The 18288-nt window shown below is 37.7% G+C and overlaps 1 protein-coding gene across 4 annotated transcripts in view; it reads right to left on the bottom strand.

Moving 5' to 3' along the window:
* Positions 1 to 1167: 1167 nt before the first annotated feature.
* Positions 1168 to 18288, bottom strand: part of LOC110454315 (synapse-associated protein 1-like) — an 89681-nt gene continuing 72560 nt past the window's right edge. For 2 of the 4 annotated variants that reach the window (XM_021503758.1, XM_021503759.1), the window contains one exon: positions 1168 to 1839. In XM_021503758.1, the coding sequence (XP_021359433.1) occupies positions 1691 to 1839 (149 nt within the window). In that variant the 3' untranslated portion in view covers positions 1168 to 1690. The remainder of the gene's footprint in view (positions 1840 to 18288) is intronic. The other 2 variants (XM_021503761.1, XM_021503760.1) reach the window with 2 other exon arrangements.

Below are 18288 nucleotides of genomic sequence, written 5' to 3'. Positions count from 1 at the left end.
GGAACAATACAATGTGTGATAGAGATGTATACTAACAGACAGTGGAGGAACAATATGTACCGTATTCCTCCATAACTAGGTGTTTCATCACTGATAAGTGATCAATGAAACAAATGTTTACAAAACCACCTTCAATGCTTTTATCCATCACCATTGACCATGGCTGTCTCACTGACCACCACTGAGTGACCAAGGCTGTCTCACTGACCACCACTGATTGACTATGGCTGTCTCACTGACCACCACTGAGTGACCATGGCTGTCTCACTGACCACCACTGAGTGACCTACAATGTCTCACTGACCACCACTAAGTGACCTTCAGACACAAGTGACTATGTTAAATGAAATAGTTTTTCCCGCCGTCCTCTTTATAACCTAGGATTTTTACTTAATATTCATAATTGAAAACAATAAAATTACATTTATTTGTGCTGAAAAGGACAATCACTTCATTAACACACTACATTGTTGCTAGTTAATTTTTGAAAAATTACAAAAGATAGGTTTGTTATAACTTATTGACAATGAGAAAAATATGATAACCAATTCAACTGTCACTTATTCACAATGTTGAGAAACTTTACTTACATTAAAGTTACACTTTGCCAAACACATATTTCAATTCTAACAGTAATAATGCATCAAGAAAATTATGTATACAAATACTTCTTGTGAGCCGGAAAAAGATGACACTAGGCAAGTGCAATAACCGAAACGTAAAGTATGCATGCTATTTCTATGCAAACAAACTTTGAACAAAACAGAATGTCAAGTTGTCAATACAAGCTTGTTATACAATGAATTTGGAAAAAGAACAGATGAAGAATTTGAAAGATCGTATCTGACTGACAAGCTCCGTCCCCGCGTGTCCTACAGTTATGTTGTCATAGTTACCCCACAGCACACCTGTCTCTAAAGGATCTATTGTAATAAAGTATATACTTGTTACACTGCCACCATTTGTTCAGAGGTTTTAAATTTTAAGAGTTTTTTTTTGGGGGGGGGGGGAATGTTTAAGGAAAAGCCACACATTTTTTGGCAGTAAAGGGTAAGGGAAGAGGCTATAGAATGGAGGGTCATTATTGCCTATTATTACCTACAGCAGAATCAGAGTGTTTAGTACGCTTTACTGATGACAGCAAGACATGTAAATTATTTTCTGTCGAGTACAGGTAACAGGTCCCATTCCTTCCATAAGGTTTAATTTATCAGAAAAATTGTGATTATGTTTTATAATCAAGAAGCACAAATATGGTAAGCCATTTTACTAAACAGACTGCTATAATTGTTGTTCTTTGTTTAATGTCCATGTCACATGACTATACTTCAATTGACCTATTTATATTAGTTATAAACATATATATATTATATAAACATTTATAAATGTTACATAAACTGACCTAACTTGACATTTGCTGTTGATTTCTAAACAGAATAACATGTAACAGCCATAAGGAAGTGTACTGTACAAGTTACAGGAGTGATGTACTAGGGGGAGTGGGGTTCCAACATTGCTTCATTATTTAGTTCATCCATATAATCGAAGATATGTTCAAAGAAAAATGTCATCAACCTTTTCCTCCTTCAACCAAATTTAAGAAGAATTCCAAAAGAAATCTCTGTTGTGAATGATAATTTGTGAGCTGATCACGACGTTGGAAGTGTTGTGTTTGTACATATCACAGCTATTACATAGTCTTGCTTTCCTGTTCAATCTGTTGTAGTATTTCATTCTCTATATCCCCGTCATCCTCGTCCAGCTCTGTCCCATCATTAACCATCTCATACTCCTGTAGTTCCTGTTGTAACTCCCTCTCCCACTGCGGGATGTCTGTGTCTGTAACATACGAAAGCAGTTTATTAAAAAGGCTGTATTTACATAATACTGTATAACACTACAGTTTCGTATATTTCCAGCTTAAAAAGTTAAAACTTTTTATGATTTATTACGTAATGATATACTTTAGTACAAGATTCATAAATAAACAAGCTAATTAGTGACCTTTGACCTTGTGCTTTTGACGTTTGGATATGATTTGGGACTCAGAGGTTGAAAGGTATACAAAAGTGTTCATCAACCAGGCGATTAAACATGGCAGTTTAAAGATGGGCACCCTTTTGCTACTCCATTTATGACAGAATTTTTCAAATCTCCTGCTCTTTTTCAAAGATTGAAATAGACTAGTTCGAGTTAGATAAATGTGAAACACAGCAGTCATTCAGTGTGTACCTCATTGTAGAAATTACTTCCCAGCATTTTGGGAAACATTGGTACATCTGGGAATCACAAGACAACTATAGGATGATGTACATTGATAAGACACACCAAACCTACGGTACATCTGGGAATCACAAGACAACTATAGGAGGATGTAAATTGATAAGACACACCAAACCTACGGTACATCTGGGAATCACAAGACAACTATAGGATGATGTACATTGATAAGACACACCAAACCTACGGTACATCACAAGTTAAAAACTCTGTGGTTAAAAGGTTTCCATCCTGTTAGGGCGCATCCCTACAATGACATGGATTGCACTTTTCTATGGTTTTTAAAACATTGATTCTCCATACAACTCCATTATAGGTATACAACATTACATACATAAAACCCCTTACAACTCCATTATAGGTATACAACATTACATACATAAAACCCCTTACAACTCCATTATAGGTATACAACATTACATACATAAAACCCCTTACAACTCCATTATAGGTATACAACATTACATACATAAAACCCCTTACAACTCCATTATAGGTATACAACATTACATACATAAAACCCCTTACAACTCCATTATAGGTATACAACATTACATACATAAAACCCCTTACAACTCCATTATAGGTATACAACATTACATACATAAAACCCCTTACAACTCCATTATAGGTATACAACATTACATACATAAAACCCCTTACAACTCCATTATAGGTATACAACATTACATACATAAAACCCCTTACAACTCCATTATAGGTATACAACATAACATACATAAAACCCCTTACAACTCCATTATAGGTATACAACATTACATACATAAAACCCCTTACAACTCCATTATAGGTATACAACATAACATACATAAAACCCCTTACAACTCCATTATAGGTATACAACATTACATACATAAAACCCCTTACAACTCCATTATAGGTATACAACATAACATACATAAAACCCCTTACAACTCCATTATAGGTATACAACATTACATACATAAAACCCCTTACAACTCCATTATAGGTATACAACATAACATACATAAAACCCCTTACAACTCCATTATAGGTATACAACATTACATACATAAAACCCCTTACAACTCCATTATAGGTATACAACATAACATACATAAAACCCCTTACAACTCCATTATAGGTATACAACATTACATACATAAAACCCCTTACAACTCCATTATAGGTATACAACATAACATACATAAAACCCCTTACAACTCCATTATAGGTATACAACATTACATACATAAAACCCCTTACAACTCCATTATAGGTATACAACATTACATACATAAAACCCCTTACAACTCCATTATAGGTATACAACATAACATACATAAAACCCCTTACAACTCCATTATAGGTATACAACATTACATACATAAAACCCCTTACAACTCCATTATAGGTATACAACATAACATACATAAAACCCCTTACAACTCCATTATAGGTATACAACATTACATACATAAAACCCCTTACAACTCCATTATAGGTATACAACATAACATACATAAAACCCCTTACAACTCCATTATAGGTATACAACATAACATACATAAAACCCCTTACAACTCCATTATAGGTATACAACATTACATACATAAAACCCCTTACAACTCCATTATAGGTATACAACATAACATACATAAAACCCCTTACAACTCCATTATAGGTATACAACATTACATACATAAAACCCCTTACAACTCCATTATAGGTATACAACATTACATACATAAAACCCCTTACAACTCCATTATAGGTATACAACATAACATACATAAAACCCCTTACAACTCCATTATAGGTATACAACATAACATACATAAAACCCCTTACAACTCCATTATAGGTATACGACATTACATACATAAAACGGCCTTACAACTGTGATTGTTGTCTTGCCAACAAATCAACACTTCAGCTTAGCAAATCAGCTAAAAACGCTTAACATCAAATAACACGACACAAAGGGGCTTCTATCTGATATTTATGCAATCAATATTTTTCATCCATCACATGAAAGCATTTTTCTAAACCCAAACAGATTTCAAGATTATATAACCCTAATCCATACACTTTGTGAGATCGGTACATGGACCTTTTACTGGGATCAATTATTCAGATGGAATTAAGAAATAATGTGAAGTACAATATAATCTATCACCGATTTGAGAATTGGAACACGTGGTATAAAATGTTTTGGTATGGGTTCTGATTTATACAGGTTCTCGGTGACAGTTTTGTCGAGCAGGTTCTGATCTAACCACCAATAATCCATGCTGTTTTTCAAAAGTTGTTAGCGGTAAACAATATGTCTTCTCATAAACCGTTTAACTTCAGATCCCTTTTCCTTCCTTCTGATGAGAACAACAGTTACATTAAGAGATTTAAAGATAGGAGTTCCTTAAGTTTCTGCCAACATTTAAATGACAGGGAAACAGTAAATCATAATTATTAAGTTTACTTTTAAAGTTTCACAGCCATGTGTTGGTATATAATTCACCATGAGATCCCAGAATAGCCTTCAGTTTTGCTTCAGATCAGTTACAATACTTGTCAAAGTATCCCGTTGTATTAATGAAAACGCCCAAAACACTTCATCATTTTGAAAGGTTCGAAGGCTGGAACAGCTCAGGTTGGAGGAAGGGAGACCCCTCCCCAGCTTCTCTCCACCCTAGCTATCATTCCAAGCTTCTCTACCTTCCTAGCTACCCAGCTATTTCTTTTCCTATTTTCTTCCCTCCCCTTGTAAGTTTTTATTTTTCCCCAACCGATTCTCTCTCTCCACAGCTAAAGGTTCAAAAGTACACAGTCTAAGAAACTAGCTTGATTTGTTTTATAACAATTATTAAATAATTTATAACAACTTATGTTAATCAATCATGGCTGGCCAAGACGGTAAAGTGCAGGGGTCTTAATGTTGGAGGAAACAAGAGAACCTGAAAAAACCCACTAATTTCTTTTCACATCTGATTGGAGTATCAAACCTTAGCGAGTTTGCTATCCATAGCACCATCTGACCACCCTAGCACCATCTGACCACCCTAGCACCATCTGACCACCCTAGCACCATCTGACCACCCTAGCACCATCTGACCACCCTAGCACCATCTGACCACCCTAGCACCATCTGACCACCCTAGCACCATCTGACCACCCTAGCACCATCTGACCACCCTAGCACCATCTGACCACCCTAGCACCATCTGACCACCCTAGCACCATCTGACCACCCTAGCACCATCTGACCACCCTAGCACCATCTGGGAACCCTAACAATGCAGCCTAGTGATAATATACCTGTATGAAGTTTGATTGCCATAAACTGTTAATTTCCCCAAAAATATGAAACATGAAATAAACCTATGCATTAGTCACCACCTCCAATGCCCCAGATGGAAGAAAGCAGTAGTTAGGAGGTTAGGCTCCATAGAAGCAAATTTAAACACTTTAACGCGTGCCATAAAGATAAGCTAACAAACTAAAGACAACAGGTTATTAAATTAATTTGAAATAATGTCATTTCTGCCATTAACTAAAATTGAGCAGTCAGAATTTGTTCATATTTCATCCTCATCACCGACTAATTTTTGATTCAGCAACTTATTAGGCAGTAAAATGCCATTTCTACCAGATGACCTTGACTTTAATTGTCAGTGCCCTACAAACCTGACTTTTAAAGTGACCCTTGGAATTTATCAATAACATGAAAAACAATTCATGAAAACAATAAAGATAAATGACATTTTGCTTATTGTAAGTAAGGAATCAGTCATAACAGTGTGCTATTTTAGACCATAGTAAGCTGCAGCTGTTGCCAACATTTCATCGGTCTTGCTAATTCAGCCTTACAGGGATGAAGTTCCAACACAGGAAAGCTATTTCACAAATGCTTCATCATCATGCAACAAGGAAAGAAAGACAAGTATCTAAGATTAGTTGTCCCCCTCCCTATCACTCAACCCACACAAGAAACCGATTTGTTCCCTCTCCCCCTCCACACCAACACCAACAGATGATTTTTCTCCACCTACACACTACGATTTGCCTCCTCCCCCCAACACACCAAGATGACCTCCCTCTCCCTAATACCCAATACACACTCTTTAATTAAGATGATTTGCCCAAAACCCACACAAGTATACCCCCTAACCTACACACTAAGATAAATTTCTTCAACTCAAAAGCATACACTGTTTTTTTTTTGACAATTTCTGATTCTTCTCTTATGCTACATTTATATTATGTTCCCGGTAGCCACGGCAATCACGTTTCAGGCCAACGTGGACAAAGCGGGATGGACGTGAGATAACGCGGGGGGACTGGATGGGCCAACGTGACAGGCCGTGATTGCCGCGGTTGCCGGGCTAGATTTTGTAAATGTCAAAACATTTGCCACGGCAGTCATGGTGCGGATGAGAAACCTAGTAGACCCTAGTAAAACCGGGTGAACGCAACAAAACGTGACAGCACGTAATAGGCCATAATATAACTTGGAGGCGGTCCGTAGTGGGAAGGGAAGCATGTGTATTTCCCGGCATCTCACAGTCTTTTCAAGTTTTGTCAAGTTCTATCGCGTTTAGTGCGCGTTCTGTCACGGTTGGTTCACGGTTGCTGCGTGTTTTGTCCCGTTTTGCGCCGTTTTGTCACGGTTCTCACGGCAAGCTATAGTGTATGGTAGCTGTTTCGTCGCGTTCAATCCGGCGCGTCCCGGTGTGTGACGGTTTGCGGGCCCAGCGCGTTGCGTTCTACTACGGTCTGACACAGCGCGCGTGTACGCGCGGTCTGGGAGGGAGTACATGAAAGCCAAAATCCCACGGCGCACTACGTTTCGTACACAAAATCTTTTTCATCTTGGGAATTCATGATGTTGTCTCGTCGATTCGTCTCAGGATATAATGATTGCTTTAGCTTGGGAGGCCTTCTTGGTCACAAAGCTCCAAAGCTGCCCGGTGTCCACGTTTCATCCGTGGAAAGCCTCGACAGAATGTGAAAAACATGTCGGACCTTCATCAGAACGAGAGAAACGTGAGGGACCACATCAGAACATGACGGGCCTAGAGGGAACGTACTGGCATTCGTGGTAGACCGCGTGGCGAATCGTAGTGCGCCTTGGAGCCTCTGGGACTCAGCAGCCCCTTTCCCCCCACGGCCTGTCACGGGTACCGTGACAGACCGTGGGAAAACTTGCCAAGACTTGAATTCAGAGAAAAAAATGTCAAAATCCCACGGCGCACTATGTTTCGGTCAAACGGGACTGCCGTGGCTGCCGGGAACATAATGTAAACGTAATATTACACACATCTGTAAGGATTTTCCTCTCTCACACACATCTGTAAGGATTTTCCTCTCTCACACACATCTGTAAGGACTTTCCTCTCTCACACACATCTGTAAGGACTTTCCTCTCTCACACACATCTGTATTAAAATAAGGACTTTCCTCTCTCACACACATCTGTAAGGACTTTCCTCTCTCACACACATCTGTAAGGACTTTCCTCTCTCACACACATCTGTAAGGACTTTCCTCTCTCACACACATCTGTAAGGACTTTCCTCTCTCACACACATCTGTAAGGACTTTCCTCTCTCACACACATCTGTAAGGACTTTCCTCTCTCACACACATCTGTAAGGACTTTCCTCTCTCACACACATCTGTAAGGACTTTCCTCTCTCACACACATCTGTAAGGACTTTCCTCTCTCACACACATCTGTAAGGACTTTCCTCTCTCACACACATCTGTAAGGACTTTCCTCTCTCACACACATCTGTAAGGACTTTCCTCTCTCACACACATCTGTAAGGACTTTCCTCTCTCACACACATCTGTAAGGACTTTCCTCTCTCACACACATCTGTAAGGACTTTCCTCTCTCACACACATCTGTAAGGACTTTCCTCTCTCACACACATCTGTAAGGACTTTCCTCTCTCACACACATCTGTAAGGACTTTCCTCTCTCACACACATCTGTAAGGACTTTCCTCTCTCACACACATCTGTAAGGACTTTCCTCTCTCACACACATCTGTAAGGACTTTCCTCTCTCACACACATCTGTAAGGACTTTCCTCTCTCACACACATCTGTAAGGACTTTCCTCTCTCACACACATCTGTAAGGACTTTCCTCTCTCACACACATCTGTAAGGACTTTCCTCTCTCACACACATCTGTAAGGACTTTCCTCTCTCACACACATCTGTAAGGACTTTCCTCTCTCACACACATCTGTAAGGACTTTCCTCTCTCACACACATCTGTAAGGACTTTCCTCTCTCACACACATCTGTAAGGACTTTCCTCTCTCACACACATCTGTAAGGACTTTCCTCTCTCACACACATCTGTAAGGACTTTCCTCTCTCACACACATCTGTAAGGACTTTCCTCTCTCACACACATCTGTAAGGACTTTCCTCTCTCACACACATCTGTAAGGACTTTCCTCTCTCACACACATCTGTAAGGACTTTCCTCTCTCACACACATCTGTAAGGACTTTCCTCTCTCACACACATCTGTAAGGACTTTCCTCTCTCACACACATCTGTAAGGACTTTCCTCTCTCACACACATCTGTAAGGACTTTCCTCTCTCACACACATCTGTAAGGACTTTCCTCTCTCACACACATCTGTAAGGACTTTCCTCTCTCACACACATCTGTAAGGACTTTCCTCTCTCACACACATCTGTAAGGACTTTCCTCTCTCACACACATCTGTAAGGACTTTCCTCTCTCACACACATCTGTAAGGACTTTCCTCTCTCACACACATCTGTAAGGACTTTCCTCTCTCACACACATCTGTAAGGATTTTCCTCTCTCACACACATCTGTATTAAAATAAGGACTTTCCTCTCTCACACACATCTGTAAGGATTTTCCTCTCTCACAAACATCTGTAAGGAATCTTTCTGAGGTGTCTAATACGATACTGTTGATGTAAGGTGTCTTCATTTTATAACTACATTGTATCCTATATTATAACAATACTGTTGATGAAAGTAAGAAAATCCTACAAAGTTGCGATTGCTCTGAATGCACTACAGTAATCAAGGAAACAGTGACATGCACTTCCAGTTGTAACAGGATTGGTGTATGGCTGTGGTAATAGCTAGACTGGCAAATAACATTGTCTTACTGGGATAAGTCTGGTTAGCTTTCTACTTACCCAAATATAAACCTGGTACAATAACATTGTCTGTCTGGGATAAGTCTGGTTAGCTTTCTACGTACCCAAACATAAACCTGGTACAACAACATTGTCTGTCTGGGATAAATCTGATTAGCTTTCCACTAACCAATTATACCAGGTAATCAGATTTCCTTATCCTGTCATTATCAGTTACAGCTATATATTGATTAGAACCAAAATGTCCAAATCACCAACACATTTCCTTGCATCACATACAAAATATAAACTTAAAATACATTTCACATCATGTTCATACTTTAATTACAGTAGAATGTTCAATTAACATTCTTTGATACAAGAAAAAGAAGATATCCTGATATAAAACATCTTGGATCACCACTTAAATTCACATTTAAACAGTGCAATATCAAAAGCCTGTTTTTTATCGTCAGAGAGATTTAAGATCAGGAAAAACATCAGGTGGGAATTAAGTTTGCCCATATCTCAGGTGCAAAACGTTTCACCGACTCGGAATCTAATGATGTTATAAAACTGAAAAAGGTCATGTGAAAACTTACTCCGAAGTAAAAGTTTGTAATCCTCCAATCTGTTCCACATATCAACCTACTCAGGAAACCGTATCAAAAGCCAGTAGATCACATGATGGTGGAACATCCGAGATATTTACATACACGGAAAACATTGACCTAAAAGAATACCCACACATCTAAAACTGAACTTCTTCTGTATGGCTAATCCTAAACATGAACAAGAAAACATGGCTGTAATCTCATGAGGTTGTCTAGCATATAATCACTTCTAGCTTGTATTCTTTGCATGTTTCAAACCTACTTTCATCGGGTAAAACTGGAGCATGTGAAATATATAATACTACTAGTACTGACAGTGATAAATCTATGTGTCAATCCCAAGTCCTATACATGTACTCAACATTTTTTGGTTGGACTTGTTGAATTTTTGGAAATACTAAAATTAAACATTGCAGGACCCATAGTTTTTAACAGTACAGTGAAAAGGGACCCTTTGAAACTAATTGTAGATTCATTACTACATCTTGTAACTGTAGCTACAGTAATACAAGCTGGTACAGATCATGTACGTGACACACCTAAAATAAACCAGACTGTGTAGATTTTACACCAAGGTCAATCATTGCATAACAATACCTCCATGTAAGTGTGTTCTTCAAATATCTTATGTTGCCAAATATAATATGTACTGTTGCAATTTGCAAAGAATCACTTCAAATGAATCTCAAACCGGTCTAAATTAAACCCTATTGTTTTTTTTAACTGAAAAATATTTTAAAATTTAAACCTGTAATAGATTATATAATAACTGGATTATGATTAATCAACCCTACAGGTTCCATGTTCAATGAAATGTGCACCAGCTCTATGATAATAAACACTTCTCAATGTGATCATCAAGGACAATTCGTGCAATACAAAATGTAACACAGAGTAAAATGTAAGAGTTCAGCCATACATTGTTTATAAAACAACTTCTGACAGATACTGAGTCACAACTAAACACTGTAAACAGGTGGTAGCCGACACAAGGCAGGTGACATTTTAGAAATAAATATACATTTCAAAAACAAACTAGGACCGACAAATTTTAACAGCTATTAGCTAATAGTATTTCATAACAGTTGTTAGCTAACCCCTCTTTATTAAGAGTGACTGAGAACAGCTATTAGCTTACAATTATTCAGAACAGCTGTTAGCTGTGAAAGTTTTTAAATACTTATTTAGAATCAAAATGAGTCCACTAAGTCCAGTGCCTTGTCCTTCATCAGGTATCAAGGAAAATTTGTCAAGCTCGATGGTCTCTATGATGGCCGCAGTGCCAGCAGCTCTCCCATAGCAGGATAAAGTGCTGACAGCATTGTAATGTTGATGCTGTTTGATAAATATAAATTGTACTCACAGTGATATCCTGGTCAGTTGTGTCAATATAGTAATCACTTATAGAAGTCAAAAGTCTAATTCTGGTAGAATATAATGCTTTGATTTTGTAGTCTGACATGGCTCTGAAGAAACTGTTGATGAGGCACTTAAGAAAAAAAATTGAGGCATCATTGTGAATGATTGCTCTAAGGAAGCACCTCTTTAAACAACAAACATTGTTACCTGACTTTCTATATGAAAAGTAATAAAACAAGTTTGACTACATTTACAGCCATGAATTGGTCAAATTGGAAAGCCCTCGAACTAACACACGTTTCTTTAGCAACGAACGCGCCCATGCATGTATTTGATCTTGATTAAAGCGCTTTGCAAACACTGACGTCGTTTGTTTACGAGCAGACGTTTCTGAAGATGGCCGACGCTCAAAGAGAACGCTTTCAAGAAATATCAGAGCAGGGTTTAACGTTAACACAGTTGAAAATGTGTTGTGTTGCATTTTGTCATGTGAATACAAATGTAGTCCATATAATTCATGCCCTTTCAGTCAATAGTCAAAACGGTTTCCCTTGGTGTTGGGACAAAACTGTCCAAAAATAGTCCAAACTGTTTTCCCTAGGTGTTGGGACCAACCTGGTGAACCATTTACCGCGGCCTACGGGGCCTACGGGGCCTACAGCCTTGAGAAATAGTTCACCGGGTTGGTCCCAACACCTCGGGGAAACAGTTTTGACTATAGCCTGAAAGGGCATGAATTAACTGTATACTAATTACCTAGAGTGTATAATACACTATAATGACTATGAAGTTGGAAAACAACTAAACCATCATTTGATGTTGGGATTCCTGTGATTCCATTGACAACCCGACAAGTGCATGAGCTGTTTATAACCTTAAATAATCACATGATTGCTAGACAAGTGCATGAGCTGTTTATAACCTTGAATAATCACATGATTACTAGACAAGTGCATGAGCTGTTTATAACCTTGACTAATCACATGATTACTAAATGTAGCCAAATCTCATGAAATCTTGTGAAAAAGTTCCTGCCTTGGTAAACATTGTCATAGCTGAATATTGGAGGGTACTTTCAAAATGCTTGCAATTCAGGCTCTCCTGTTGGGAGATCATACATGAGTTAAAAATATAAAAGATTTTTTAGCAGTTCCTTATATATATATAGCTGAAGTAATTGTTTCAAAGTTTCTGTGAATCAATTTATGACTGTTCTGATAGATTAAGGATTTATCATCAAGTATTAAAATCTTACAGTGCTGATACAAGCATTCTTCAGGGCAATACAGTGATCAGGATTAAAAATTTGTGTTGAATTTGAATCCACATAACAAAATCTTGTAATTCTAATCACATGCATAAACTCTACTACATTTATTAAACAGTAATGGATTGGTGAAAATTTCAAGAACTGTTCTAGAACAGTAAGTGCTTGACAATTTGTCTCATTTAACGTGCATGAACTTCATTGAACTGTTCATGAATAGTTCAAGAACAGTTCTAGCCCTTTTTTTCTTGAGCAGTCCAAGAACTGTTCTTGTATTGTTTAAGAAAGTTTCACACTGGGGATGAAATTAAACACATAGTGTTTGATGACCACATACAATGTATAGTAATGATAGCTCTGTAGCATGTGCGATTATCATTTATCAATAGAATGGAGATTAGTAGTAAGGGTAAGGAGCTTCTCTTTGTGCCAATAGAAGTGCCTGACTGCATCAGAAACATAGAATTATTCACAGAATGTATCTCATTAGCATAATGCGCATGCTGCATCTTCCCAGAAATGACTCATCACGGATATGTTGTTAATTGTGCAGCGCTTATACTTTGTGCAAGATAGGTACATTTTGAAATATTCAAAAGTTTTGTATTAATTATCAAGGTAATGTGCTTAAACATAGGAAGTTACAAACCTAAGATATAGTATAAATACTTGCCAACTCTCCCTATTTAGGAGGGAGACTTTTCAACCATGGAACTTGCTTAACTATTTCTATTTTCAAAGATATGATTTCACCTGAAAGAACAGCTCAAACTATGCCAATTGAAAGTGTTATTTTTTCCAGAGGTTGTACACACACATATTATATCTATGCATTTAAATCTGATATTCTCTCTCCCCCATGAAAATTTCAAAAGTTGGCAAGCATGAGTATACATACCAAGCTCACAGACAAGGGAGAAAAACTAGTAAATAAAACCTAATGGTCTCCAGAAACAAATGGTTTAAGGCAATATTATCACACCCTATACCTGTCAGTAATAATATCATGAGGTACATCAGCACACACACACCTATTTACGAGGCGATAGAACGGAGATGTACCCCTGCTTACCGAGGTACATCAGCACACACACACCTATTTACTAGGTGATAGAACGGAGAGGTACCCCTGCTAACCGAGGTACATCAGCACACACACACCTATTTACTAGGCGATAGAACGGAGATGTACCCCTGCTTACCGAGGTATATCAGCACAACCACACCTATTTACTAGGCATAAAAAAAAAGGAGATGTACCCCTGCTTACCGAGGCACATCAGCACACACACACCTATTTACTAGGCGATAGAACGGAGATGTACCCCTGCTTACCGAGGTATATCAGCACAAACACACCTATTTACTAGGCATAAAAAAAAGGAGATGTACCCCTGCTTACCGAGGTACATCAGCACACACACACCTATTTACTAGGTGATAGAACGTAGATGTATACCCCTGCTTACCGAGGTACATCAGTACACACACACCTATTTACTAGGTGATAGAACGGAGATGTCCCCCTGCTTACCGAGGTACATCAGCACACACACACACCTATTTACTAGGTGTTAGAACGGGGATGTACCCCTGCTTCCCGAGGCACATCAGCACACACACACCTATTTACGAGGTGATAGAACGGAGATGTATACCCCTGCTTACCGAGGTACATCAGTACACACACACCTATTTACTAGGTGTTAGAACGGGGATGTACCCCTGCTTACCGAGGCACATCAGCACACACACACCTATTTACTAGGTGATAGAACGGAGATGTACCCCTGCTTACCGAGGCACATCAGCACACACACACCTATTTACTAGATGATAGAACGGAGATGTATACCCCTGCTTACCGAGGCACATCAGCACACACACCCCTATTTACTAGGTGATAGAACGGAGATGTACCCCTGCTTACCGAGGTACATCAGCACACACACACCTATTTACGAGGTGATAGAACGGAGATGTATACCCCTGCTTACCGAGGTACATCAGCACACACACACCAATTTACTAGGTGATAGAACGGAGATGTACCCCTGCTTACCGAGGTACATCAGCACACACACACACCTATTTACTAGGTGTTAGAACGGGGATGTACCCCTGCTTCCCGAGGCACATCAGCACACACACACCTATTTACTAGGTGATAGAACCGAGATGTATACCCCTGCTTACCGAGGTACATCAGTACACACACACCTATTTACTAGGTGATAGAACGGAGATGTACCCCTGCTTAACAAGGTACATCAGCACACACACACCTATTTACTAGGCGATAGAACGGAGATGTACCCCTGCTTACCGAGGTACATCAGCACACACACACCTATTTACTAGGTGATAGAACGGAGATGTACCCCTGTACAATGAGGAGATCACCTCCCAATCAAGAGACTTTATTTCAGGATAAAACAATCTTGACAAATAAACCCCTATTTTTGTTGTGGAATGGGAAATGGCATTAGAGTTTCCAATGTTCAAATTCAAGCCTAGTCAATTTTTATAATGTTTTTGTGAGAATATTTGTTTGTAATACTTTAACATACGAGAAGTGTTCCACAATTGCTGTTATTTTATTGGTGAAACACATCAGACAAAGACAATGAAATTATTAGACAAGTTAATCACCCCGAAGTGACAATATTGGCCTGTCTTCTCTCTGCCAGATGTTCTTTAAGTAAACCAGACTTTCTACTCCGAGTTTCTGCCTCATCTATAAATCTGTCCCTGGTCCAGCTCTAATAGGACTAGCTATAGGTATTCATCACAGCGAAAAGGTTTCATTTACATATAGAATTCCTCATTTGCAGCATTTGTGGGTATTGCCTGGAGGGATTGGTAGGATGGGCTACCGGAAACACTTTTCCTCAAGGAACAGATTGCTGAGTAAGCAAGTTTATGATGTTGATACGTAATTTTTATAATTTTCTTCCATACCCTGGTTTATCAGCTCTGCAGACTCAAGTATCAAACCAGACAAACTTCATTGACAGATGCTACATGTTCATTTAGCATCTTCTTTGCATAGGTACTTCTTCTGTGTATCCTTATTAAGCTTGGAAAGGGGAAAATGTATGGGCCTAACTCTTGTTCTAGGTTTCCTTTCATCAAAATGTGCAGAGTTAACATTGATTAAGGGACATCTTTCTGAAATTTGATCGTACAATTGATCTTATCAGATATACCTTCATATTTAAACAATATCCTTTTTCGAACAGCATAATATTTAAAGAAATGAACATATTAATGACAAGATCATCCAATTCCACTTTTAGGTAGAGTATCTAAGTCAATTGGTAACCTCTAACCTTTAACCTCTAACATTACAAGTACTTTACATTGGGTATCATCATTAGCCTACTTGTTTCTCAGGAATGCCAAGATTTTTTTTATGAATATAGGTATATAAGATATTACCTAGAAATTCTATACAGGTATACAAGTGACAAGATATTACCTAGAAATTCTATACAGGTATACAAGTGACAAGACATTACCTAGAAATTCTATACAGGTATACAAGTGACAAGATATTACCTAGAAATTCTATACAGGTATACAAGTGACAAGATATTACCTAGAAATTCTATACAGGTATACAAGTGACAAGATATTACCTAGAAATTCTATACAGGTATACAAGTGACAAGATATTACCTAGAAATTCTATACAGGTATACAAGTGACAAGATATTACCTAGAAATTCTATACAGGTATACAAGTGACAAGATATTACCTAGAAATTCTATACAGGTATACAAGTGACAAGATATTACCTAGAAATTCTATACAGGTATACAAGTGACAAGATATTACCTAGAAATTCTATACAGGTATACAAGTGACAAGATATTACCTAGAAATTCTATACAGGTATACAAGTGACAAGATATTACCTAGAAATTCTATACAGGTATACAAGTGACAAGATATTACCTAGAAATTCTATACAGGTATACAAGTGACAAGATATTACCTAGAAATTCTATACAGGTATACAAGTGACAAGATATTACCTAGAAATTCTATACAGGTGACAAGACATTACCTAGAAATTCTATACAGGTATACAAGTGACAAGATATTACCTAGAAATTCTATACAGGTGACAAGATATTACCTAGAAATTCTATACAGGTATATATACAAGTGACAATGTTGTATCTAGAATTAGTCAGGATATACATAACAAAAATTGAACCGTAAAATCTCATCAGGATAAATCTCAGACAATTATGTGCCTTGTCTGGCTTGGTTCTATGTATGGAAAGACTTCTGGAATTCATGTGTTAGACCCTATAAATAGGCCCTGAAATGCTTGTCAGGAATTCTAAGATTTCTGTGCTTCAAAACATAAGTGTTTCGATAGAATTCTTGATGACTTGATGGTGATGTGCTGACATTATCTGAAGCTGATTATCTGTACAGACATTATAAATTACTACAGAAAAATCAAAGCCTCATATTTCATCAATAAATAGTTACCATGTGGAGATAGATGATACGTAACGGAAAGGAAAACTTTATGGACTTTAAAAATAATACATCACAAATGATAAGTCTGTTAACTTGCACAATATTTTTAGAGAAAATAAACCTTGTTTCTTGTCAAAAGTAAAGCTAGGTAGTAGGTAGGTATCAATATAGTGACTTCAATTAAATATGTCTGAAAATAATTCGTTATAATTTGTTTGTTAACATTTTCTCCATGAGAGCTAAGAAAGTATCTAGAGTAATGACAAAAAAACTCTTCACTAAGTCCAGCGGTCACTTAAGTCTATCATAAGGACATTTACACATCTCACTTCAAACTATAAATCTTTATGAGTTCCTGGTATATTGAGGAGAATTTTTTGAACATTGAGATACTTGGTGTGAATCTGTGGTTGGTCAATTGCAAGTTAATTAACACAGTTTTGAGTGCCTTGGTGTAATTTTGCAGTTGGTCAAGCTAACAGTTTTGAGTGCCTTAGTGTGGTTTTGTGTTGGTCAAGCTAACATGTTTTTGAGTGCCTTGGTGTCTATAAAGAAATGAGTTTACTAATGGACATGACATGGGGCTGTACAGTAGTTACAGACAATTTGGCTAGATAAGTCATGGCCGACATGAATAAATCACCATACTGTAGTTTAACACCAGGATGATATCACAATCAAAACAAATTAACTAGCTGTCTTCCCCAACATTTAAACATGGACTTGCCTGTTTAATTATAGGTCAGATAGTTAACTTGCCATTCTTTAAATTAATGGGCAGGCTTTATTACCATCTGTAGGGGAATTAATATTGTTTACAAATAATGCCAGCAGCATTCAAAGTTCTTTGACATATTAATATAGATGTAGATTACACATGACCATAATATCACCCCATCTGTATTTGGCAGATTGTCAACTAGAACACTTGACTTTGAATATGTTAACAATCACAACTGGAAAAAGTACACAACATTTAAATCTCACATCTTATAATACTCAACATTTAACAAAAAGTACACAACATTTAAATCTCACATCTTATAATACTCAACAGAGTATTGCAAGGCAATCCCTAATCCCCCTCTGATAATGATTTCTATATTTAACAAAAAGTACACCTATGTCATGAAACATAGGTCA

Source organism: Mizuhopecten yessoensis, unplaced genomic scaffold (assembly GCF_002113885.1).
Source record: "Mizuhopecten yessoensis strain PY_sf001 unplaced genomic scaffold, ASM211388v2 scaffold7763, whole genome shotgun sequence".
NCBI classification, from domain to species: domain Eukaryota; kingdom Metazoa; phylum Mollusca; class Bivalvia; order Pectinida; family Pectinidae; genus Mizuhopecten; species Mizuhopecten yessoensis.
The sequence above is the reverse complement of the archived record's forward strand: the minus strand, read 5'-3'. Positions and strand labels throughout refer to the sequence as shown.